We start from the raw sequence: 26,500 nt of genomic DNA on the forward strand, positions 1-26,500 counted from the left end.
CATAACATAGGCGCCTAGATATTTCAATTGTCTGTCAGGTAATTTGGTGTTTTCAATGTCCTTAAAGTTTATCAGCTCTGGAAAGGCAAGGAATTACATACACAGTTTCACTATTGTTTATTTATAAATTGAATTATCATAACATAGGCGCCTAGATATTTCAATTGTTTGTCAGGTAATTTGGTGTTTTCAATGTCCTTAAAGTTTATCAGCTCTGGAAAGGCAAGGAATTACATACACAGTTTCACTATTGTTTATTTATAAATTGAATTATCATAACATAGGCGCCTAGATATTTCAATTGTTTGTCAGGTAATTTGGTGTTTTCAATGTCCTTAAAGTTTATCAGCTCTGGAAAGGCAAGGAATTACATACACAGTTTCACTATTGTTTATTTATAAATTGAATTATCATAACATAGGCGCCTAGATATTTCAATTGTTTGTCAGGTAATTTGGTGTTTTCAATGTCCTTAAAGTTTATCAGCTCTGGAAAGGCAAGGAATTACATACACAGTTTCACTATTGTTTATTTATAAATTGAATTATCATAACATAGGCGCCTAGATATTTCAATTGTTTGTCAGGTAATTTGGTGTTTTCAATGTCCTTAAAGTTTATCAGCTCTGGAAAGGCAAGGAATTACATACACAGTTTCCCTATTGTTTATTTATAAATTGAATTATCATAACATAGGCGCCTAGATATTTCAATTGTTTGTCAGGTAATTTGGTGTTTTCAATGTCCTTAAAGTTTATCAGCTCTGGAAAGGCAAGGAATTACATACACAGTTTCACTATTGTTTATTTATAAATTGAATTATCATAACATAGGCGCCTAGATATTTCAATTGTTTGTCAGGTAATTTGGTGTTTTCAATGTCCTTAAGTTTATCAGCTCAGGAAAGGCAAGGAATTACGTACTCAGTTAACCTATTGTTTATTTATAAATTGAATTATCATAACATAGGCGCCTAGATATTTCAATTGTTTGTCAGGTAATTTGGTGTTTTCAATGTCCTTAAAGTTTATCAGCTCTGGAAAGGCAAGGAATTACATACTCAGTTAACGTATTGTTTATTTATAAATTGAATTATCATAACATAGGCGCCTAGATATTTTAATTGTTTGTCAAGTAACTTGTTGTTTTGAATGTTCATAGAGTTTATCAGCTATGGAAAGGCAAGGAATTGCATACTCAGTTTCCCTATTGTTTATTTATAAATTGAATGATCATAACATAGCCGAAAACGTTTTATTTATCTGATGATATTCTGCACTGTTAAAACCCCGTAATGTTATTCGGAAATTCTCAGTTAAAATATATTGTTCAAAGCCGTATTTATGTACAATACAGGCAACCGTAATGTTTGCCCTACTTTGTTATTATCTATTACGGGTTGGTGACCGTAATATCACCCCTTTACGTCAATACACCCGTTAATACGGTAAATGCCTGGCAACATATATTCCAGGATTTTTACCGTTTTTTTACGGAAAATTTTAAGTGCAGTTGTTTATACCAAGTTTGGTTATATGACCAAACATAAACAACCCTATTGGATCAACCATTCTCACTTGAACATATTCAGAAATCCATTCCCCCATACAAGGCAACGGGTTCGGCCTTCGTAGGCGACAGAGGAGAGTCGTTTGAGTGCTGGTGGTGACCAATTCCCGGTCTAGGCAGATTCGTAGCTTGCCGGTTCTCACCGCTTCCCCCAACCTTCTGCAACGTAGGTGACAACACATTCCCCTGGAGTACTCCGCTGTTGGCCATTGATGAGGTCATGTCCATCAGGCGGTTCACGGACTGCTTCAGTTGGATGACCTCTCGCTTCAGCTCTTCCACTTCGCTGTCCTGAAATAGTTGATGGGGGAGAATACTGTTTATATTTGATTTTGTAGTTATTTCTATTGGGCTAGGATATTGGTTTAGGGTTAGATTCTCTCTCTCTCTCTCTCTCTCTCTCTCTCTCTCTCTCTCTCTCTCTCTCTCTCTCTCTCTCTCTCTCAATGCTGTCCCTGATTCTTTTGCTACATTTGCTATTATTCCTCCGGTAACTTTTAGATATCAATATTCTAAGATCATATTGCTCAATCTCACCTCACCGCTGGCGCATTTGAGTGCCTATTATTTCTTTATAATTTCCTTTCTTATGTTTCTTGCTTGTCGATAGAATGAGAAATAAAACAAAGAATAAGTTATTAAACAGAAAATTGAATGGCCAGTTTGCCTTTTGTACCTTAAGGACATACTGTACATCTCCAAAATTGTTTTAACACGAAACTTAAAATTCGTTTGAGAGATTTCTTCGAGTTATATACCAAATTGAGTTACTACGGGGTATAAGGAGTCAAAATTTAGGAATTTAGGGAATGCGTGAAGAACACCCCTCAGTTTATATAGGAGGTATTTATTTCAATATTATTCTTAAGATATTTTTTTCCTTGTTTCCTTTCCTCACTGGGCTATTTTCCTTGTTGGAGCCCCTGGGCTTATAGCATTCTGCTTTTCCAACTAGGGTTGTAGCTTAGCAATTAATAATAATAATAATAATAATAATAATAATAATAATAATAATAATAATAATAATAATAATAATAATACTGATATAGGGATTAATTCCTTATCTACGAAGTAAAAGAAGCCATAAGTACGAGAATAAAAAACTATGGCTCTGTTGGGTAATTTATTAATAGAAAACATTAAAAAAAAAAAAAAAAAGGACTGATAAAAAGCTACCACCCCTCCCGTCATCCACCATTGGTGGACCAGACTTGGTACGATAGGTCCTTCAAAATGATTAGGAAAGGTCAGGAAAGGTCACAATTATATTTTATAGCGCCAACATTGTATCAACTGCCTAGTTACATTCGTAAAGTTCCAACTCTGTACAGATTGGCCCCTGTTCACACCGAAATAACACTTGAATGAGAAAGTTTAAAGACTGTTATAGAGTGGCGTCTCAAAGTAGTCATCAGCCGTTTTTTTTTTTTTTAAACCGACTTGCAAGTTGTAGTTTGAGTAATGGCCCACGTGCGTGGTTATGGTTGGGAATGGTATCATTAATACAATAACATACATAATACATATACCAAGGCATTTCCTCCAATTTTTTTTTTTTTGGGGGGGGGTAGTCGACATCAAACAAATAAATAAAGGGGACTTTTCCTCCCTACGTTTCTCCTAGCCTGACGAGGGACTCGACTGAGTTCGGCTGCCATTCATGAGCGTCCTTTAAACCTTTAAGTCTTTAAATTGTTGTGTATTGAAACCGTTGGTACCGGTAAACGTCTTCTTGAAGTGGTCGAGAAGTTCTGTTTTCTGCCACTTAAAGGTTGGGAACAAATGTATTGAGGAGGCTTTTTGGTCGAGGTATTTTTTAACTGATTTGAGAAAACGAATCCAACAATATCCAAATGCTCGAGACAAATCTGCTATACTTTTTTTCCGTTGACATTTTGGTTTAGCGTTTTAGCCAAACGGAAGTAAGGCTTACCCTGTCAAATAAATAATAATGGTACCAAAGTTGACCAGAACTTATATAAAATGTCAGTTTCTATTGATCCAATGATAAAAAAATAAATACAAAAGTAACATACTTTCATAGTTCTCACGATTCAAGATTTCATCTTACTTGTTTACTTGTTTTAGATTTAAATCCAACCCTCCACTGAAGTCGGGTGAACTACTTCTCGGGCGGGTCCATATTAATCATCTAACGAAACATTTTCATTATAACTTGTACAATTCTTTGATTGTAGCATCTTCCAAATCATATGATCTTGTGAAAAGTAATGTCTTTAGTTTCTTCTTAAATTCAATTGCTCCCTTTAGGTCCTTCATTTCAGTTGGCAGTTTATTATAATGTCTAGGCGCACAGTAGCTAAAAGTCCTTTCACCAAATTTACTATTTGTTCTTGGTTCAGATAGTCTGTTTGTCACTCATGTGTCTTATGGTAACATTTGTTTCTAGTTCTAGTTTTTTCAGGCATTCTTTTAGATATTTTGGTTCATTTTAGTTCAGTATCTTAAACGTTAGTAAAAGTAGCTTGTATTCGATTCTCGTTTTACCGGCAGCCAGTGTAATTCAATTAGTGCAGGGGTAATTCTATCCCTATTGTGTAGTCCTTTTATTAATCTAGCGGGTCTGTTTTGTACTCTCTGAATTTTCTTCAGCTGATAATTTGGTAAGCCATAGAACAGTGAGTTGCAGTAATCAATTCTTGAAAATATGTGGTGATTGATGAGTATGGCCATAGATTTTTCATTTAAGTATTTACTAATAAATGCTATGTTTCTAATATGATAGTTACAATTTCTTGAAGTGAATCTCTTGAAATTCCGGTGGCTATAACTTGGAGAGGTGGTTCCCTTTTTAAATTTTTCATATGGTCCTCTAATTCTATGAAACTTAATTTTATTTATTATTTTTTTTTTTTGCGGGGAAAAGCGAATTTTTCATATTTACTCTTAAAACATGATAGTATTGAATGAAGCTTAATCTATTAATTAAAATGAATGGGTTATAATTTCTGCTACATATCAAAACCACGTAGTCTTGATAAAGTTTTGTAAAAGTGTTAAACTTTAAGGGTTGTTTGGACATAACGCTACTCGTTTATGAAAATAGTGTTCGCGACCCGTCAAAAATGACTGCTAAACATTTAGATAGTTATACAAGCACAAATGCAACCCTTCTTACCCCCTGTCTGTTCTCCCTTTCCTAACAACAACACGTCAATTGTGGTTTCCGAGTGTACCTCTCGAGGTAACCCACGGCCTTAGGTAACCCTTCTTACCACGGTATGACTACTTCATCTCACCCCTACTCGAGGGACGGGGAGAAACCAAATAGTTATATATCCAGACACTCTCTTTATCTTATTATTATTATTATCATTATTATTATTATTATTATTATTATTATTATTATTATTATTATTATTATTATTATTATTATTATTATTACTTGCTAAGCTACAACCCCAGTTGGAAAACCAGGATGCTACAAGTCTAGGGGCCCCAACAGGGAAAATAGCCCAGTGAGGAAAGGAAACTAGGAAAAATAGAATATTTTAAGAACAGTAACATCAAAACAAATATTTCCTGCATAAACTATAAAAATTTAACAAAACAAAGAGGAAGAGAAATTAGATAATTAGTGTACCCGAGTGTACTCTCAAACAAGAGAACTCTAACCCAAGACAGTGTAAGACCATGGTACAGAGGCTATGTCACTACCCAAGACTAGAGATCAGTGATTTGATTTTGGAGTGTCCTTCTCCTAGAAGAGCTACTTACAATAGCTAAAGAGAGACTTTTACCCTTACCAAGAGGAACTATTCAAAAGAAAAATGTACTTTTTTACTGGAACCTAGATTTATGTCTACTTTAGGCTCCAGAGCCTTTAAATATGCAGCCCAGAGATTATATAATAAGCTCCCACGAAACATTCGAATGATTGAAGACATTAAGGCTTTCAAGAGGAAACTGAAGACTTTCTTATTTCATGAGTCTTTTGACAGTGACGATTTAACAGTAAATGAACAATACGCGATATGAAACGTTAAATACTCTGAACGAACAAGGCAAAACGACAGTGGAGGTTGTGTAGAGGGTGGGGTTCCCCTTCTGTATGGGACCGGAAAAGCAGCCATCAAAGTAAGTAAAGTAAGCTACAAATCCAGTTGGAAAAGCAGGATGCTACAAGTCTAGGGGCCACAACAGGGAAAATAGCCCAGTGAGGAAAGGAAACAAGGAAAAATAGAATATTTTAAGACCACCACCACCAAAACAAATATTTCCTAAGTAAACCATAAAATAACTTTAACAAAAGAAGAAGAGGAGAAATGATAGTGCCCGAGTGTACCCACAAGCAAGAGAACTCTAATCCAAGACAGTGTAAGACCATGGTACAGAGGCTATGGCACCACCCAAGACTAGAGAACAGTGGTTTGATTTTGGAGTGTCCTTCTCCTAGAAGAGCTGCTTACAATAGCTAGAGTCTCTTCTACCCTTACCAAGAGGAACTTGCATAAGATTTTTCATAAGCCTGACCATCCTTTACATTCAGATCTTCCTGGACAATTCCATCCTGTTCGTAATACTAGGCAGGCAGTTAATTCTGATTGACAGGTCAATACTACACAGTATTCTAGAAGTCTTATTCTAGCTGTGACCAAGTTGTGGGATGATCTTCCTAATCGGGTAGTTGAATGGGTAGAACTTCAAAAGTTCAAAGTTGCAGCAAATTTTTTTATGTTGAACAGGCTGACATAAGTCTTTTTATAGTTTATATATGACATATCGGTTTTGACGTTGTTACTGTTTTTAGAATGATTTATAGTTAATTTGTTGTCATCATTTATTTATTTCCTTATTTCCTTTCCTCACTGGGCTATTTTCCCTAGGGCTTATAGCATCTTGCTTTACCAACTAGGGTTGTAGCTTGGCTAATAATAATAATAATAATAATAATAATAATACTAATAATAAGAAAAAAATTATTATTTTACTCCAAGCATACAATATAGACTGCACTTGCCTCTTTGCCCTGTTGGTAAACAATCTTGCTCAGCAGCGTATCCAGGATCCCTTGGTTCCTGCCCCTGGCCACTTTCATCTCCCTCAGGATGTGCTTCCTCTTCATGAAGTCCGGAATCACCATTTCGATTTGGAGTACAAGCTGGAATTGGATTTGCAGTTTTATTAGATTTCATTATGATTCTATTAATGGCATCAGTTTGATGATGCGAAATATTGATACTTTCATCATCGTCATTAGTTTGATAAGTAATTAGGATACTCTCATGGTCGTCATTGTCATCACCATCATCATTTTGATGATGGTGATACTATCACCATTATCATCACAATTTAGCTCATGTAATTATTGCAATGTTCTATATCACACCCAATAACAAGTCTTGCTATTAGGCGGATAACTATCAGATTTTGCAGTTGGAAGTAAAAAAAAAAATCCATTTACCTTTTTAATAATTTTGCTGAAGTCTACATTACTTTAGCCCATGACCAATTAGTTTTTTAAGCTGTTAATTAGTTGCCTTTATGTACTCGTTATTATTACTAACAACTGGTATAGTTTTCGTTCTCGTTTAAGCTGAAATTTATATTTTTTGTTTTAAATACTTTGGATAGATTCAACATTACCACTTTGAATATTGTCAGAATGAGTCGTTTTTTTTTTAAATTTACTTTTTAATATGGTCAGAATGAGCTTTTTTTAATTTACTTTTTATTATCGTCAGAATGAGTAGTTTTTTTTTTTCTTTTAAATTTGATGTTAAAAAGTAATGCTGAGGGCTAATACTGCCTTAAAAGGTAACCAACGTAAATAAGATTAACTTATTAACACGAAATGCATTATTACTATCAGCAAATCTTCTCTTCCTGAAGAAATAAAGAACTGTTACTATAAGTCAATTATTTTAGCGAGGCAGATTTGCACCGACTAGCCGGGGTGCCCTTTTAGCTCGGAAATTTATCTAATAGCTCATTGGTCGGAAGTATTTTCGTCCGCATACTTCCGAACAATCAGCCATCAGGAAACTTCATCGAGCTAAAAGGGCACCCCTCCGAGTCGGTGCATATCTGCCTCACTAAAAAAAAAATTGACTTATAATAAGAAACACTAACATTTGCCTTTTGTGAATCAAAGAAAACAATTAAGTAAGACAACTCCGTTTTTTTTACAACTTTGTATGTTACCCGATTTTAGTTGTATAAATAATGTTTATGCAGTTCACTTACTTCCGTTTGCATGGCTAGTTTTTGCAAGATGCCTTGTTCTTGTACACTCTTAATGTCATCAAGTATAAATATATTACATTTATGCAGTTCACTTACTTCTGTTTGCATGGCTAGTTTTTGCAAGATGCCTTGTTCTTGTACACTCTTAATGTCATCAAGTATAAATATATTACATTTATGCAGTTCACTTACTTCTGTTTGCATGGCTAGTTTTTGCAAGATGCCTTGTTCTTGTACACTCTTAATGTCATCAAGTATAAATATATTACATTTATGCAGTTCACTTACTTCTGTTTGCATGGCTAGTTTTTGCAAGATGCCTTGTTCTTGTACACTCTTAATGTCATCAAGTATAAATATATTACATTTATGCAGTTCACTTACTTCTGTTTGCATGGCTAGTTTTTGCAAGATGCCTTGTTCTTGTACACTCTTAATGTCATCAAGTATAAATATATTACATTTATGCAGTTCACTTACTTCTGTTTGCATGGCTAGTTTTTGCAAGATGCCTTGTTCTTGTACACTCTTAATGTCATCAAGTATAAATATATTACATTTATGCAGTTCACTTACTTCTGTTTGCATGGCTAGTTTTTGCAAGATGCCTTGTTCTTGTACACTCTTAATGTCATCAAGTATAAATATATTACATTTATGCAGTTCACTTACTTCTGTTTGCATGGCTAGTTTTTGCAAGATGCCTTGTTCTTGTACACTCTTAATGTCATCAAGTATAAATATATTACATTTATGCAGTTCACTTACTTCTGTTTGCATGGCTAGTTTTTGCAAGATGCCTTGTTCTTGTACACTCTTAATGTCATCAAGTATAAATATATTACATTTATGCAGTTCACTTACTTCTGTTTGCATGGCTAGTTTTTGCAAGATGGCTTGTTCTTGTACACACTTAATGTCATCAATTATAAAAATTATATTTATGCAGTTCACTTACTTCCGTTTGCATGGCTAGTTTTTGCAAGATGGCTTGTTCTTGTACACTCTTGATGTCATCAACGGCCAAGCCGACGAGCAAGTTCATGATGAGAATCGACATGAAGATCAGGAAGGCAGTCAGGAGAATGTAGGTGATCTCTGGGTACTGGTAAAAAAAAAAAAAAGGGGGGGGGGTTTACTTTCTTGTTATTACCCCATCACTAATTTCCGATATAATTTCAATACTATTTTAGGTTAGGTTAGGTTAGGTTAGGTTTGAATTTTATCCACCTACAGAGATAAAATTCCAACCTAACCTAACCTAGTCTAACCTAAAAAATAGTATTATTATTATTATTATTATTATTATTATTATTATTATTATTATTATTATTATTACTACTATCCAAGCTATAACCCTAGTTGGAAAAACAAGATGCTATTATCCCAGGGGCCCCAACAGGGAAGATAGCCCAGTGAGGAAAGAAAAAAGGAAATATAAAATATTTTAAGAATAGCAATAACATTAAAATAAATATTTCCTATATAAACTATAAAAAACTTTAGCAAAACAAGCGAAAGAGAAATTAGATAAAATAGCGTGCCCGAGTGTACCCTCAAGCAAGAGAACTCTAACCCAAAATAGTGGAAGACCATGGTACAGAGGCTATGGCACTACCCAAGACTAGACTACACTGGTTTGATTTTGGAGTGTCCTCCTAGAAGAGCTGGTTATCATAGTGGTGGGGCAATAACAGGAAAGTACCAAAAAAAGGAATACCGATTATTACTAGCTAAGTTACATCCCTAGTTGGAAAAGCAGGATGCTGTCCAAGGGCTCCAACAGGGAAGATAGCCCAGTGAGGAAAGGAAATAAGGGAATAAATACAATATTTTAACAGTAACATCAATAAAATAAATGTTTCATATATAAACTACAAAGACTTGAAAAAGTTAGAGAAATAAGATGGAATAGTATGCCCGAGTGTACCATCAAGCAAGAGAACTCTAACCCAAGACAGTGGAAGACCATGGTACAGAGGGCGATTTCTTAGATCGAAGAATGTAATAAGGACAAATTACGAGTGGAAAATTGGTAGTGTAGAATATTTCTAATGACGAGAAATCTTAAAGGCGGTGTCACACTTTTAGACCCAATGACACATTAAGAGTCTTCAAGATTTTTGGTGTTCAATCTATCCCGAAGAAATGTTTTAATCACCTCCGCCAACGAAGTTGGAAGGGGGTTATGTTTTACCCCCTGTTTGTGTATGTGTGTGTGTTTGCTCAACGAAAGTTCGAAATTTGACAGACTCGTTGGAAGAGCTGTTAGGATAACGTACTCATATAATATTCGTATTTTGTTAAAGAACTGATAATTTATGTCCTAAGTTTCCATGGTTGCATCTGGGATTTATAATTTTGTTATAATATTAATAACTAGACAGAGCTTAAACCAGACTTTTAGCTACACTTATATTTTCATGAGCTTTTTCTCATAATTGTTTCGAGGCATAATTTTCATTCCAAATATATAATAATCATTTTGTATTGATGCATTCATCGAATATCTATGCTGTCGTAACAACGCGATTCAAGAACTTAAACTAATTTACCTAAGACTAATGTCTACTAAAATAATGCGTTATCATAAGTGTTATCCTTCATGATTTTAGAAGTATTGCAAGGCCATCTTTTTCCCGTCACTCGCTTGTATTTACAATCACATTCAGAGTTTTGGTTAACTATTTCTATTTCTATTTTACATTCAGATCTTCCCAGACTGTACAGTTGCCTTCATTAATCCCTGTACACTTCACGGGAAGCCATTGAGACGTCAGTGTACCAAAATTATTATTATTATTATTATTATTAATAGCCAAGTTACAACTCTAGCTGGAAAAGCAAGATGCTATAAGCCCAAGGGCTCCAATAGGGAGAAATAGCCCAGTGAGGAAAGGAAATAAGGAAATAAATAAATGATGAGAACAAATTAACAATAAATCATTCTAAAAACAGTAACAACGTCAAAACAGATATGTCATATATAAACTATTAACAACGTCAAAACAGATACGTCATATATAAACTATAAAAAGACTCATGTCAGCCTGGTCAAAATAAAAACATTTGCTGCAACTTTGAACTTTTGAAATTCTACTGATTCAACTACCCGATTAGGATGATCATTCCACAATGTATCAATAAAGCCAATTGTACTATCCAGTACTATCATAGGTATTTAGTTATTTCTAAGTGTTGCCTCCTCCTCCAGAAGGCTGAATACTACTCAGTGTTCTAGAACTTTTTCAAGATGGGAGTAGATTATGGAACTACCTTCCTAAAGTGGTAGTTTGAATAAGTGGAACTTTTATAAGTTCAAACTTGTTACGAATACTTTTCGTTAATTCTCTATTTCCTATTCTTAGTGGTCTACTTTCCTTGGATCCTCTGGACTTTTACCATTCTACATTTTTGCATTATTATTATTATTATTATTATTATTATTATTATTATTATTATTATTATTAGTATTATTAGTATTATTATTATTATTATTATTATTATTATTATTAGTAGTAGTAGTAGTAGTAGTAGTAGTAGTGAGAGCAATATATTCGGCTGAATACCAGTGGAGTCATTTTACAATGACAACGCCGTTTGTCGAACTGAGGCTACAATTAACTTCATTATTACAAATTACTACATACCAAGAGTAAAGTTGTATCTCTTTGAGCTTAATTATATATATATATATATATATATATATATATATATATATTATATATATATATATATATATATATATATATATGGGTATATTTATATATATATATATATATATATATATATATATATATATATATATATATATATATATATATGTATGTATACATGTATACATGTATATACCGTATGTATATATATGTATATATATGTATGTATACATGTATACATGTATATACCGTATGTATATATATGTATATATATGTATATGTATATATATATGTATATATATATGTATGTATATGTATATATATGCGTATATATATATATATATATATATATATATATATATATATATATATATATATATATATATATATATATATATATATATATATATATATATATATATATATATAAATCCCGAAGATGGAAACGATCATTTCCCCCTAAACTAAATAAAAAACAAGATCCAGTACAAACAAAACCTCTTACTGCCATTAATAACAAGCTACGACCGAATGCATAACAACTAGAAGCTAACAACAGCAACAACATACCACAAGTGGTTCATCCGGATTGTTGAAGATGCCTTCGAAGTTGATCTCCCCCATCATCATGACCGAAGTCCTCAGAAGGGAAAAGGCTGGTGTTCGAAAGCCATGGTTGCCACTCAGCACCTGTTAGTTCAATTATAAAGGATATATTTGGCTCTAAAGTCCTTTTGAGTAGATGAAGTTGAGGCTATGTTTAGGAGATTGAGTTTGGATACGTACCTTGGCATAGTTTTGGTTTAGATTTTGTTTATCTGATTAGGTCTAGCAAGGTCTATATAGCAATGTTCAGGAGCTTAATTTTGGATACGTAAGTAGGCATAGCTTAAGTTTAGATTATTTTGTTTACCCGATTAAGTCTAGCAGGGTCTATATAGCAATGTTCGGGAGATTAAGTTTGGATATGTACGTAGGCATAGCTTTGGTTTTGGTTATTTTGTTTACCCGACTAGGTCTAGCAGGGTCTATATAGCAATGTTCAGGAGATTGTTTGGATACGTACGTTGGCATAGTTTTGGTTTAGATTATATGTTTACCTGATTAGGTCTAGCAAGGTCTATATAGCAATGTTCAGGAGCTTAATTTTGGATACGTACGCAGTCCTAGCTTTGGTTTATATTATTTTGTTTACCTGATTAGGTCTAGCAGGGTCTATATAGCAATGTTCAGGAGCTTAATTTTGGATACGTACGCAGTCCTAGCTTTGGTTTATATTATTTTGTTTACCTGATTAGGTCTAGCAGGGTCTATATAGCAATGTTCAGGAGCTTAATTTTGGATACGTACGCAGTCCTAGCTTTGGTTTATATTATTTTGTTTACCTGATTAGGTCTAGCAGGGTCTATATAGCAATGTTCAGGAGCTTAATTTTGGATACGTACGTAGGCATAGCTTTGGTTTAGATTATTTTGTTTACCTGATTAGGTCTAGCAGGGTCTATATAGCAATGTCCAGGAGATTAATTTTGGATACTTACGTAGTCCTAGCTTTGGTTTAGATTATTTTGTTTACCTGATTACGTCTAGCAAGGTCTATATAGCAATGTCCAGGAGCTTAATTTTGGATACGTACGCAGTCCTAGCTTTGGTTTAGATTATTTTGTTTACCTGATTAGGTCTAGCAAGGTCTACAGTATATAGCTATGTATTATCTGCTGGTAAATTCTTGAAATTTACATTAATATAAAAGTTTCAATTTTAAAATCGTTAGGCAAATGCGTAATATTTTAATTTCATAGGCAATGCTTAATTTCTAAAAGTTGAAGGCAAATGTTTACCATTTAAAATCCGAAGGCTAATACTAACCATATACATTAAGAAGGAAAATGCTTGCTAAGCAAGCCTACGATCTGAAGGCAAATGTTTACCATTTAAAATCTGAAGGCAAATACTTACCATATACATTAAGAAGGCAAATGCTTGCTAAGCAAGCCTACGATCTGAAGGCAAATGCTTGCTAAGCAAGCCTATGATCTGAAGGCAAATTTTTACCATTTAAAATCTGAAGGCAAATACTTACCATATACATTAAGAAGGCAAATGCTTGCTAAGCAAGCCTACGATCTGAAGGCAAATGCTTGCTAAGCAAGCCTACGATCTGAAGGCAAATTTTTACCATTTAAAATCTGAAGGCAAATACTTACCATATACATTAAGAAGGCAAATGCTTGCAAAGCAAGCCTACGATCTGAAAGCAAATGTTTACCATTTAAATCCGAAGGCAAATGCTTACCATATACATTAAGAAGGCAAATGCTTGCTACTCAAGCTTAAAATCCAAAGACAATTGCTTACCGTATAAAAGCTCAAGGCGAAAGCAATGATGAAGAAGAAGAAGAGGAGAAAGAAGCTGCAAAAGGACTTCAGAACCTCAGTGAACATGATGACGTAAATACCGAAGAATGGGAAGACCCGGATGAAGAGCAATAAATTTATCCAGGAGAGGAAGATGGATGTTGCTCCTAGCTGCCATTGCCATTCCTAAAGCAGAAGAGAGAGAGAGAGAGAGAGAGAGTGAGAGAGTGAGTTAACTCCAGTGTGGAATGGAAGAGAAGGAAGATGAGACCACAGAGAAATGAACTTTTAAGATTCTAATGAAAGAAGTTTACTGTGCTGTAATATTTTATCTTGAAAAATTTAAAATTTTGAAGCTCGGAATTCATGTAGAAAATAAGTATTGTCCAATTTTCTTGAAAAAAATCGAATGTCGTCTTTAGGAGATTTTTAATGCAAAAGAAATGGTCTTTTAAGATTCTAATGAAAAAAGTGTAATGTGCTGTAATATTATATCTTGAAAAATTTAAGATTTTGAAGCTCGGAATTCATGTAAAAAATAAGTATTGTCTAATTTTCTAAAAAAAAAAAACCAATGTCGTCTTTAGGAGGTTTTTGAAAACAAACAGTTGTTTGGCTGTTTTAATATACTGTAGGCTACATAATATCACGCAGCATTTTTTTTTTTTTTTTGAGAGAGATGCAGTTTGTTTATTCCGTTTCTAGACAAGAATAACAAGGATTTCTAAGTCATGATTGTTGTCACTATTATCAGTTTTATAACCATTATTATAATCTACCTTTGCATACCAACCAGATTACGGGATAATAAAAGAGCTAATTTGTACGGAACTCAAGATGAAATTCACTGGTCCTGAATATAAGCCAAATTCTTGTAACGTATAAATATGTATAATTCACATAACACATTACCAAACCGCAATGACAAACGGTTATTTATCCCAAAACAAACCTCTTTGAAAGGACAGTTGTGGAAATCGAGAACGAAAAGTCCAGCGCAGACGTAGCAGGTCCACTCGACCAAGTTCTCTAGGCCGAGGTAGGCACAGCCGGCCTGTAGGAAAATCAATAACTGTTTGGTGTAGAGATATTTCTCACTTGATTTTTGAAGTTTACAGTAAAATTAAATGATTAGTTGGTATATATATATATATATATATATATATATATATATATATATATATATATATATATATATATATATATATATATATATATATAGACATAAATAATAATATGAATGCGAATATATAGGGGAAATTTCGCTCGCAGACTGATACAATGCTCATATCGTAATTTGAATTTTAATGCTTGTATACAGATTTGCTAACATTCTGAGTTACTCGTAAACCGAGGTATTACTGTACTGTATATCATATCATATATTGTATATATATATATATATATATATATATATATATATATATATGTATATGTATTTATGTATTTGATTATTTGTAGATATACATACACAAATTACAAATGATACCCACCGAATAAAACTGGGACATCTCTTTGATGAGCTCAAGGCAAGCAATGGTCCCGACGACGTACTTGCAGAACGTCAACAGAAAATAAACCTTACTGTCGTCCCAATCTATGATCTCTTCACAAGAATCGGCATTTCGATAGTCGGCGACTGTGTCAGTTAAGTTAGCGTCTATCCAGTTCAGGTCTCTGGTGTGAAAGATAATTTAGATGTAATAGACCGTAATAATTAATGACATTGATTTTTTTTTTATTTTCTACATGTTATCGATTCATATTTACAGTTTTTGGAAGTAGGATTTCATGAACACACATCCTAGGTTGACTTACTTGGTAGCAATGACGTAGGTAGTGAGTACTAACAGAAAGATCAGGTACAGAGCGAAATTTCCGTAGTAAATCCATCTGTTATCGGAAGGGGTATAATAGTGAGGATACATGTCTGTATTATTATTGCAAAGTGGTATCTAAAATAAAGAAGCAAAGAAGTCTTGTCTTCATCATTATGAATAAGAGCAAGAGAGACTACTACAATTATACAGAAAACGCCCTATCAGAGACGATTTATACAGAAAACGCCCTATCAGAGACGATTTATACAGAAAACGCCCTATCAGAGACGATTTATACAGAAAACGCCCTATCAGAGACGATTTATACAGAAAACGCCCTATCAGAGACGATTTATACAGAAAACGCCTTATCAGAGACGATTTATACAGAAAACACCCTTTCAGAGACGATTTATACAGAAAACGTCCTATCAGAGACGATTTATACAGAAAACGCCTTATCAGAGACGATTTATACCAAAAATGCCCAATCACACACCTGCCATACATATCCCACTTGTGCCTTATCAAAGCTACACAAACAGGATGCGACAGTAATGAAGGCAGCTTGTGTTCAATCATAAGCATCAGTGGGTGGTTTTTCTTGACCTTCCGTGCATCTCGATGGTAGCGAGTGGCGTGAGCGGATAGCTGCCCTTTGGAGTCGTAACAGTCGACTCCCTGCACTGAACTTTTGTAAGTGTCGTCTAGATAATCAAAGGTGATCGTTTGATCTGCTTCTGTCATTTCATTTGCGGGAGTGGTTGTCTTGATGCACCTGTGGATCACCAGTTATGGATATATTCCTATTTTTACACTGGAAAAATGTTGGTAATTAAGCTATCTAAATTTTCTTATGAAGGCTTGGTATTTACTTTTTCAATCCAAATGTATTTTAAGAATAGTGGTATTAGGTTCGCTGTTCCATTCATCAGATGTCGAAACAGTTTTCCATCCTAACCAAAAGATTATACAAAGCTATTAGTGCATATTTTGAAGCAAAGATATTTCCTGTAAACAAGAGTGTGATAAAGCTGTTTCATAAACCAGAAACTGAGGCAGTTCTATTTTTTCTAAGAATAATCTAAGATCAAACTTTTCTTCCTGGTTAAGAGCTAAGATTAAACTAGTTTCTTTTAACTAGAAGGTAAGGCAAAGCATTTTCTTGAAAATACAATGCTAAGGTGAAGGTTTTTCCACTGACCAGACGAGGGAAATCTGTTTACTTTAACCTATAGGTGAGAGAGAGAAAGGAGATTAATACCTATGAAGAACTTCCTCTGCTGCCTTTGGTAATTTCTCTATCATTCTTCTGAAGGGCGTAACTCTGCGCCCTCTGCTGTCTTCTGAAATGCGTTTCATACCTTCCTCCCAACCCGTGGACTGTATAATGGTCAGGGCAATATCACTGAAAGAAAGAGAGAATAATTTTCAACCTTTTATATCAATTTTTCCCCAAAGTACAAAACCAGTTTTTGCTCGTAATTATAGTCTTGTTTCTTGCATTCCATGTCGGATTATCCGTGCACATGTTTGGCCCATCTATACAAGTATAACCCCCTCTTAGGTATTCTTTAAATATAAAGGTATATTACTTACCTTTTCCCAGCGTCTACCGCTAATTCCAAGGCATTCATATTCAATTTTGAAACTGCAGCCAAGGAAGCACCATGGTCAAGTAGCAACCGCGTCACCCCAACATGACCTTCTAGAACTGCCAAGAATAATGGTGTCTTGTGCTCCTATAATGAAAGATCGTATAAGCTATGTCGATTTTGTCGATAAAAATTCAAACATTTGTCCAGTAACACAATTTTATGCAAACCATCTGTATGTTTACTTCAATCAAAAAAATATTGATACCACAATTTCATTGTAGACAGTCAGACCTTGTTGAAAATATCTGTAGGAGCATTGGATTCTAGCAGCAAATGGCAACAGCCCACGTGTCCCTTGAAAGCTGCCAGATGAAGTGGAGTAGAAAAGGAGGAATTTGTGGCTTTCACATCTGCGCCAGCATCTAGCAGCAGTCTGACTACCTCCTCGTGGCCCCATTTACATGCCAAGTGCAGAGGAGTGTCCAGGTCTTCGTTCTCTGCATTAAGCATCGTGCAGGAGTGTGGTAGCAGTGCCTGGATTATGCTTCATGGGATGGAAGACGCATAGTCATTTTTTAGTTATTTAAATGAAGATTTAACATAACTTAATATTTCGTTAGAGGGGAATCACAACTCTTGGATTTCTAAAGGTTGTTCATGTTGATCTAGGTAAGGTACTGGCTATTGTGCTCCTGGAAAACGTATTAGAGGTCGACTATATACAAATATGACCAGTGCCAATGCTCCATTACCCTTCCCAGTCAAGCTAAGACCAGGGAGGGGAAGGGACCCTTAAATCATCCTCTTCAGCTAACAAGGACTGTAAGAAGCTGAACTCTAATAAAACAGTTTGTTCTAACTCAAGATTTTCTAATAAAATGTTCAGTTTCAAATCCAGAAATAATGGGGGAAATGATGGCTTAACACCTCATATGATTGGCATTGGAAGATGACTTCGGATTGTAAATAATAAGACCTGAATGATTCACTGCTTATAACTTGTATTTTCTCCCCATAAGACAGACTGAATAACACCATAACAGTCGGTTTCTAAGAATAAAGGCACCCACAAAAATGCCATTTGAATTTAGCCTTACCATGCATAGCCTCTCTTAGATGCTATGTGAAGCACTGTCTCCTGTTCTTCATTCTTAGTGTCTGGAACAGCCCCTTGCTCCAAGAGAAAGGCCATGGCTTCTAAGTGACCCTTCATGACTGCAGCATGAAGTGGAGGTCGACCATAGCAATCCACTTCGTTAATCAATTGCTTGGGAAATAACTTGCTATCGAAAAGAGCCTGTTGGGAATAACTTTCCTTCAGACAAAACCTGTTACTAACAGCCTTTGAAAAGAATATGTTGGACATAGGTTTTATATTCATGACCTGTTGGAAATTTTGATCAGAACATTGTGGCTTTGTTGGCTTCTGTACAAAATCCATTGGAATAGTTAGATTTCGAATAAAATGGTTGGAAATAGCATTTCAATAAAACACTTTGGAATTTTTACTTTGGTCAAAATCTTTAGGAACTTAACAATAGTTGTATAAAGATACCGATTTTATTTAAAGATATAGTACATTTTTGTACTACAAAAGTGAGATACGTTATTTGTGGAAGGGCATGTTGGTATGATAATGAAACAAAATCTAGACTTTTCAGTCCTTTTTTTTTTTTTTTTAAGAGAAAACCTTGCAGAATGTACTAGATATCTTTGGTAACGAAACTGCAAGAGATTAAAATGTCCTTTATAAGGAGGGAATATATTAGCTATAACATGTTCTTTGAATGCAACCTTCCACTTGGACACTTAGGGCTTTCTATATTATAGAATATTGAGGCAGTCTAGACATAAGAGCTATGAAGAAATATTGAGGGGTCAGCGAATCTGGTCTGTCTGGGAGAACAATAGACATGGACTGGACGTTTGGAGGGATGTAAAATATCTGTAGTATGGTATTTCTATAAGGCCCTTTGTTGCACCCAGCATTGGAAGCTTTATTGTCAGACACAGGCATCAACAACGCAGTTGAAAATTGGAGTAAGTAATACCAGACAAGTGCCCTGAAACTCATAATAAAGAAAGGGAAATACTTACCTTAAGAGCATCTATTTTTCCATGTTCAGCACAATGATATATTGCAGATCTGTCATATTTATCCACAGCTTTAGCGTTTGCTCCTCTTGCTAGCAAGATGCGCAGAGCAGAAGCGTGGCCATTTTGGGCAGCGATCAGTAGTGGAGTTGCTTGGTTCCTGTGGATTGGTTTCAAAACATTCAAGGAATAATCTGTGCACAAGGAAAAAGGAGCTGAAATAACACAAGGCCAACACTGTGCCATTATAGGAAGAATCTTTGTGCACAAGGTCAAGGGGTTTTTGGTATCTACATTTTAAATGTATTATGTTGTGGTAAGAAAAAGAAAATCTCTTCAGTACTTACACGTCTGACTGCTTTATATTTGCTCGTTTGTTAAGCAGTAGTGTGATGGCCTCTGTGTGGTTGCCAGCAACTGCATTCATCAGCGGCGTTTGTTGGAAAATGTCTTGTACGTCCCAAGAAATCTTTTGCTGTAAAGGATTGATTTTCTGATTGTTTAATGCATGCTAATACTGAATTTTTTTTATTGATTGTAGGGATAGAATGTAGAAAGTTGATGCCCTAAAACATTTGGGATTTTGTTGAAATATTATCAAAGAAAGGTATTTTGCTGTCCTCTCAGAGATACTCTCAAGACTTTAGAAGAAAGGACTAGTACAAGGATTAATTCGAGATAATTGATTTGCAGGTACACTAGGAGGCTTTGTCTAGGATTATTGATTAGCTGGAGGTCAATTGGTTAAGATAATAGGTTTCGTTGGTAAAAGGTGTGAATAAAAGAAATAATCTCTTATAGTGAAATTCAAGGAAAGCATCAGTTTAAAAGCAATGTAATTTTACATGGCCAAAACACAATAGGGAGCCGAAGTCATGAAGTTAGTTACCATGGCAATGGCCAAACAGGATCAAGCAAACATTGTTCGGAAGGATCCTCGTGCGGGATGGTTGCTTTCAGCATATTGCAGCCGATTTAATACTTTTCTGATGACAAAAAATGTAAAAAAAAAAAACACTACAATTCAGATCACATACTGTCCTATTCCTATTTAAATGGGACAATGACTGGAAAGGTATAGCTAAAGAGTGACTGTGTTAGAACACGGGCAAGTTCTTAGAGGTCTGTAATCGCCTGAAGCAGTTGTTGTGAACCAGCACGTGGTAACTTGACGTCAGACATCGACTCCCTATTGCACTTCTGTAAGGTTGTCGGATATTTCAAAAGTGCACAAAAGGCTATTAGAGTCCTTAACATTGAAAAAATTCGGATTGCTTCGCACGAGCCCTTGGTTATGAAGACAAAGATTCACCTCCAGGGAAATGCTCAGTAGGTTTTTTTTTTATTTCTTTTCTTTTCTGGTACTTTTTAGGCTTTAAAGGAAGGAAGTAATTTGAAAGCGTATTGTCTTTTTTAAGGTGTGAAAAATTAGCCCACAGAGGACCTGTCACAAGGATAATTTTTGTACAACCAGTTGGGAATCTCATAGTTTTGTCCCATTGGTCATGCCTGTTTTATCCTTGAACTCTCAATAGTGTAGCACCTCTATCTCCAGCTTTTTCCAGTACTAGGCTGTGCAGATCAACAGTGCCAGTTGTTTCTTAGTACAGCATTGTGGACACTGTCAAAATTCATATCTTGATTAGTGCATAAGTGAACTGTTTGCACTTATCACATCCATTATTGCCTCATTTCTAGCACAATCATCTTGGTCTTGTGCAGTACAGGAACTATCGGCAGTATAGTTCACCATTCAGGCTTCATTTAGCTTTTAGTAACGAGTAGTGAGTTACCAAGGCCTGACTAAATTTCCCTTTTGTAGCCCATGGGCTTATAGGATCCTAATTTTCCAACTGAGGCTGTAGCTTAGCTAATAATGATAATAACTAACAAACTTACTTGTGTGCAGACTAATTGCACCATTGTATGTGTGTTGGAGTAGTTACTAACCAATTGACTGTAAAATGGGATACCCACTTTCCGGGTTTCGTGCAATCTTGAGTTTTATTTGTTGGTATAGTGGTTTCACGGTAACGATCATTTAGTGCCATACCACATTCTTTTATTCTGTGGCTACTATCCCTTTTTATTCACCGTTTCAATTATTTTTGTTTGACTACACCAGTAACTTCACGACTCTGCTGGTTCGCTTTGTTATAATTTTTTCACATTCCTTTTATTCTTATTGATTACGTTTTGATTAACTTGGTTAAATGGGATGACTGCTTACATACGTAAAGAGCAGTTTTTCTTCAGTTATCTCTCTCTCTCTCTCTCTCTCTCTCTCTCTCTCTCTCTCTCTCTCTCTCTCTCTCTCTCTCTCTCTCTCTCTCTCTCTCTCTCTATATATATATATATAATGTATATATATACATATGTGTATAATATATACATATATGTATATATATATACATATATGTATATATTATACACATATATATATGTTATACATACATACATATATATATATATATATATATATATATATATATATATATATATATATATATATATTATACACACATAAATATATATATATATGTATATATATATATATATATATATATATATATATATATATATATATTATACACACACACATAAATATATATATATATATATATATATATATATATATATATATGATACACACACATAAATATATATATATATATATATATATATATATATATATATATATATATATATATATATATATATATATATGTATAAAATAATGAACAGCAAATTGTAATCTACTTACAATCATATACGCACGCATATAATATGTGCATGCGTATAACCACACACAAACCACAACCTAGATACCTGTAAGCATTCGTCGACAATTAAGGTGATAATATCCACATTGCCAACGCTGGCAGCCGCATGTATTGGAGTAGCCATAGTGTCGGTTTCAGCCTTCACATTCGCCCCTGCTTTCAGAAGAAGAGCCACCACCTGGGAAAGGAGAGGAAAGCATTGTAAAATTCATCATCATCATCTCCTCCTACGCCTATTGACGCAAACGGCCACTCTTAGACTTCACCAGTCGTCTCTATCTTGAGCTTTTAAATCAATACTTCTCTATTCTCATCATCTACTTCACGTTTCATAGACCTCAAGCCATGTAGGCCTGAGTCTTCAAACTCTTCTAGTGCCTTGTGGAGCCCAGTTGAAAGTTTGGTGAACTAATCTCTCTTGGGGAATAAGAAGAGCATGCCCTAACCATCCCCATCTACCCCTCACTATGATCTCATCGACATATGGCACTCGAGTAATCTCTCTTATAGTTTCATATCTAATCCTGCCCTGCCATTTAACTCCCATTGTACATTTAGGTGAAGTGAATTGTTTCTAAAAAGCGGGTGATTATTCATATTTTCCTTTAAGGGGCTTATAGATGGTAAAAGTATTATTTTTTTAATAGCAAATAAGGTTCGGAAGTGTCATGCCGAATACAGTTCATAACCTTTCAAGGTTAGATAGGAATGTTGATTTTTACTACTATCGTTTCCAGAGGCCGTGTAATAGTGTTTTTTTTAAATAACGCCTAAAATAACTGATGGATTTCCATGATATCAAAGCAGGGAGCGCTTCATACAATGGCCTAATTTTGGGAAATACTGAGCATTGCCAATTACGTTTCATTAACTTTTTTACTTAAGAAAATGAGGCTAAAGCCAGTCTTAGCCACCCACACATTCGCAAAAGTGATGACGTCCCTCAGTGACGTTGTTATAACGTTTCTTCCCCTGTACCTCCCATCCCCCGAATTGTTAAACGCCTGTTTAACTCCATAGATAATTGTCATATGACCTACCCCAAGCAATACAAAATTCTTTGTCAGAAAAAGTTCAGCATACCTGGTAATGTGATTCGTGACTTTAGACTTTACCTAAATACAAGACCAACCTTTTATATCTTACCCACTCACTTACATTGAAGATCAAGAATGAGACTTATGACAGGAGACGAAAGAAGCCATGCTAACCCTACACTTTGCACTTCAAGCGAGTGTTGGTAAAGCAATAAAAATATAGTTTTCTTTAGGTTAAGCCGTAGGACTCATTCTTCCATACAACACAGGTTACTCGATACATCAATTGCCAGGAAGAAAATGACAGAGAGCATGTTTGATATAATTTATCATATCAATTTCATCAGAGAGAGTAGCTTGAATTCCTTAGAAGGTAGACTTCTAAAAGATGTTTCATATAAGTGCATTGACATCGGCCATTTGATAATTTTTGAAATCTCACACACACACACACACACACACACACACACACACACACACACACACACACACATATATATATATATATATATATATATATATATATATATATATATATATATATGGCTAGCAGTATATTGCAATATATCATGTACTTATTAAAGTCATACTTTTCTTACCGATTTATACTAATTTTCAGGCGGTTTCTTTCTTTCTCTCTGTTGTAAATGGTGAAGAATTTCAGCGCAATTGTAGTTTTGCAATGGTGAGGACAAAGCAACATATTTGCCATGACTAAAGTCGAATCTATATGAAATAGTTCATAGCTACTACTACAACTGCTGCCGATGATTAACTTGGATGTACTAAAGGGCTCTGAGGTAGGAGTCGAAGTCGGTGAAATTATTTCTGAATCCTGCTCCAGTCTTGCCCCAATAACATCATTCCAAATATACAACTCTCTCAAGGAAAAAAATTTCTATTTCTACTAATGTTTTTATTTTATTTTTCATTTTATTTTATTTTTTAGTCGCAAATCTAAAATTTGTAGGAGTCCGAGTAGAATATCTCTCAGTGCGATTCCACACCCCTGTTTTAAACCTCTTCTATTATGTTTGATAATTTGTGTTAACCATCTAATCATTATCTACCACCATAAAACATTTTATTGCTCTTCCGGCTCATTTTATATGTGTAGTACACAGTCTTTCCTAACAGGGATTTACTCGGTAGCCTAATAACAATGGGAATGAAGGAAAGAAGGCAAGAAGGAAGGGGGGGGGGGAGTACTAGGATAGCCATAGGTGTAAACACCGAAGGAGGGTTGGGGGAACCTCTGCGTCACAATTACGTGATTAAGTACCACTTCTTCGAAACGCTCTGAAGGAAGGGAAGAAGTTCCTCTTTTTTTCTAAGAGTAAACGGGTTAATTAAGCATATCTGTCAATTCATTGTACCACCAAAAATTAGGCCAATGTTTGAAACATTCATTTGCTGTAGTTTCATGGAAATTCATAAGCCGGTTTGTTAGATATTTGGGAAAAGCAATATTACACGGCCTCTGGAAACGTTAGTAGGAAAAAATATACAAGATTATTAGGGATTTGCAAGAGAAAGTTAATATTTTATCAGAAGGATATACAAGAGAAAATCGTGAATTTTGAAATCTTAAACTCAAACACTTATCACTCATGCAATTATACTTAAGACCTTTATGTATAATCCTTGAAAGTTAATTATAATAAGAGCTTTAGCAGCTAAAACCAATGAGTTTTTCTATCCGAAAAGTCCATGGACTTAGTTGTCAGTGGACTTGTTTCTCTCTGAGCTTGCTTGTTTGTGTGTTTATTTCTCTGTGAACTTACTCGTTTGTTAACTGATTTCTCTTTGGATTTGTTTGTGTACTGAATTTCTATGAGGGTGATTTATTTGTTTACCGACACGGACTTACTAGTCTGTGAACTTACTAGTCTGTGAACTTACTAGTCTGTGAACTTACTAGTCTGTGAACTTACTAGTCTGTGAACTTACTAGTCTGTGAACTTACTAGTCTGTGAACTTACTTGTCTGTGTACTAACTTATCTACGGACTTGTGACGGGGCCGAGAGAGGGTTGTGAACTCAAAGGCAGGAAGCAATCGACTGAGTTATATTATTGTAGAACACTCTCCTTATATACAAAACCTCAAGGCAACAGGACATAACAAGTTCACAAGACAGACAATATTACAGAGGAAAAACCAGACATGAATTTTCATGTTCGTTTTAGTGCGAGGGAAGAGCGAAGATACAAGCATAATATATACAAAAGGAATTATGTACAATTGTGTGAAACATGGTTGGTACATGGCTCCCCCCCTAAAAATGACATACTGTACATGTTAAATAGGGCGCCCTGATCTAGAGAGGCGAACTGTAGGCGGGTCATCTGGCAGAAGATAAGCAGGTTTTAGACGATCAATGGAGACCCAGTCTTCTTTGCCCCGAATGTTTAGGAGGAATGCTTTCGGACTGCGTCGGATCACAAGGAAAGGGCCCGTGTAAGGGGGCGTTAGTGGTGGCTTGCTGGTGTCGTTGCGCAGGAAGACGTGCGTTGCAGAGTGCAAGTCCGTTGGTATGTGATGCTTCGCTGGGGGCTTGTAAGTCTGGCGGCATGGAGTAAATTTTCCCACGACGTGACGTATGCGCTGGAGATCGTCGGAGGAGGTTGTAGAAGGAAAAAATTCGGCAGGGACGACCAACGGGTCGCCATACACCATTTCAGCTGCCGAGACGTCGAGGCCGTCTTTAGGAGTGGTCCTTAGTCCTAGGAGGACCCAGGGAAGCTGAGTAAACCAGTTGCAATCCTTGCAGCGGGACATCAAAGCTGCTTTGAGGGTGCGATGAAAACGTTCAACCATTCCATTGGCAGCGGGGTTGTAGGCCGTTGTCTGATGTAGGGTGATGCCCAGGAGATTCGCTAATGACGTCCACAATTGAGAGGTGAAAGTGGTTCCCCTGTCAGAAGTAATATGCTCAGGGATACCGAATCTTGAAATTAATCCAAAAGTAAGGCAGATGTACATGAGGCGGACGTTGCAGTTTCCATGGGAATGGCTTCAGGCCAACGAGTGGAGCGGTCGATGACGGTAAACAGGTAACGATGTCCTTGTGATGTGGGTAGGGGGCCTACAACGTCGACGTGAATGTGTGCGAAACGACGCTGAGGTTGAGGAAAGGTGCCCACTCCTGAATCCGTGTGTCGATGTACTTTGGAAGTTTGGCAAGAAGTACAGGCGCGGACCCAATCCTTAGCATCCTTAGAAATGCCGTGCCAAATGAACTTTGCCTTCAGCAGCTGTACAGTAGAACGGCACGAGGGATGTGAAAGACCGTGAATGAAATCAAACACCTGTCGGCTCATGGGAGCAGGAATCCAAGGTCGCGGTCTACCAGTACTGACGTCACAGAGGAGGGTGGTG

At 35.5% G+C, this 26,500-nt stretch overlaps 1 protein-coding gene and 1 long non-coding RNA gene across 2 annotated transcripts in view; one reads left to right on the forward strand and one right to left on the reverse strand.

Annotated features, from left to right (window-relative positions):
- The window catches only part of LOC137628751 (uncharacterized), a 200,239-nt gene that overhangs the window by 17,098 nt on the left and 156,641 nt on the right, over positions 1-26,500 (forward strand). The gene's annotated exons all lie outside the window — the stretch shown is intronic.
- LOC137628249 (transient receptor potential cation channel subfamily A member 1 homolog) overlaps positions 1,517-26,500 on the reverse strand; it is a 60,588-nt gene continuing 35,604 nt past the window's right edge. The window contains exons 9-24 of the mRNA XM_068359415.1: positions 22,130-22,261; positions 19,648-19,775; positions 19,304-19,460; positions 18,304-18,503; positions 17,498-17,750; positions 17,208-17,350; positions 16,873-17,016; positions 16,108-16,386; positions 15,607-15,681; positions 15,282-15,465; positions 14,741-14,842; positions 13,789-13,974; positions 12,002-12,121; positions 8,734-8,880; positions 6,550-6,690; positions 1,517-1,859 (exon numbers count right to left, since the gene is read on the reverse strand). Coding sequence (XP_068215516.1) covers positions 1,587-1,859; positions 6,550-6,690; positions 8,734-8,880; positions 12,002-12,121; positions 13,789-13,974; positions 14,741-14,842; positions 15,282-15,465; positions 15,607-15,681; positions 16,108-16,386; positions 16,873-17,016; positions 17,208-17,350; positions 17,498-17,750; positions 18,304-18,503; positions 19,304-19,460; positions 19,648-19,775; positions 22,130-22,261 — 2,664 coding nt within the window. The 3' untranslated portion in view covers positions 1,517-1,586. The remainder of the gene's footprint in view (positions 1,860-6,549; positions 6,691-8,733; positions 8,881-12,001; positions 12,122-13,788; positions 13,975-14,740; positions 14,843-15,281; positions 15,466-15,606; positions 15,682-16,107; positions 16,387-16,872; positions 17,017-17,207; positions 17,351-17,497; positions 17,751-18,303; positions 18,504-19,303; positions 19,461-19,647; positions 19,776-22,129; positions 22,262-26,500) is intronic.

The sequence above is a fragment of the Palaemon carinicauda genome, chromosome 36 (assembly GCF_036898095.1).
Source record: "Palaemon carinicauda isolate YSFRI2023 chromosome 36, ASM3689809v2, whole genome shotgun sequence".
In the NCBI taxonomy this organism is placed as follows: domain Eukaryota; kingdom Metazoa; phylum Arthropoda; class Malacostraca; order Decapoda; family Palaemonidae; genus Palaemon; species Palaemon carinicauda.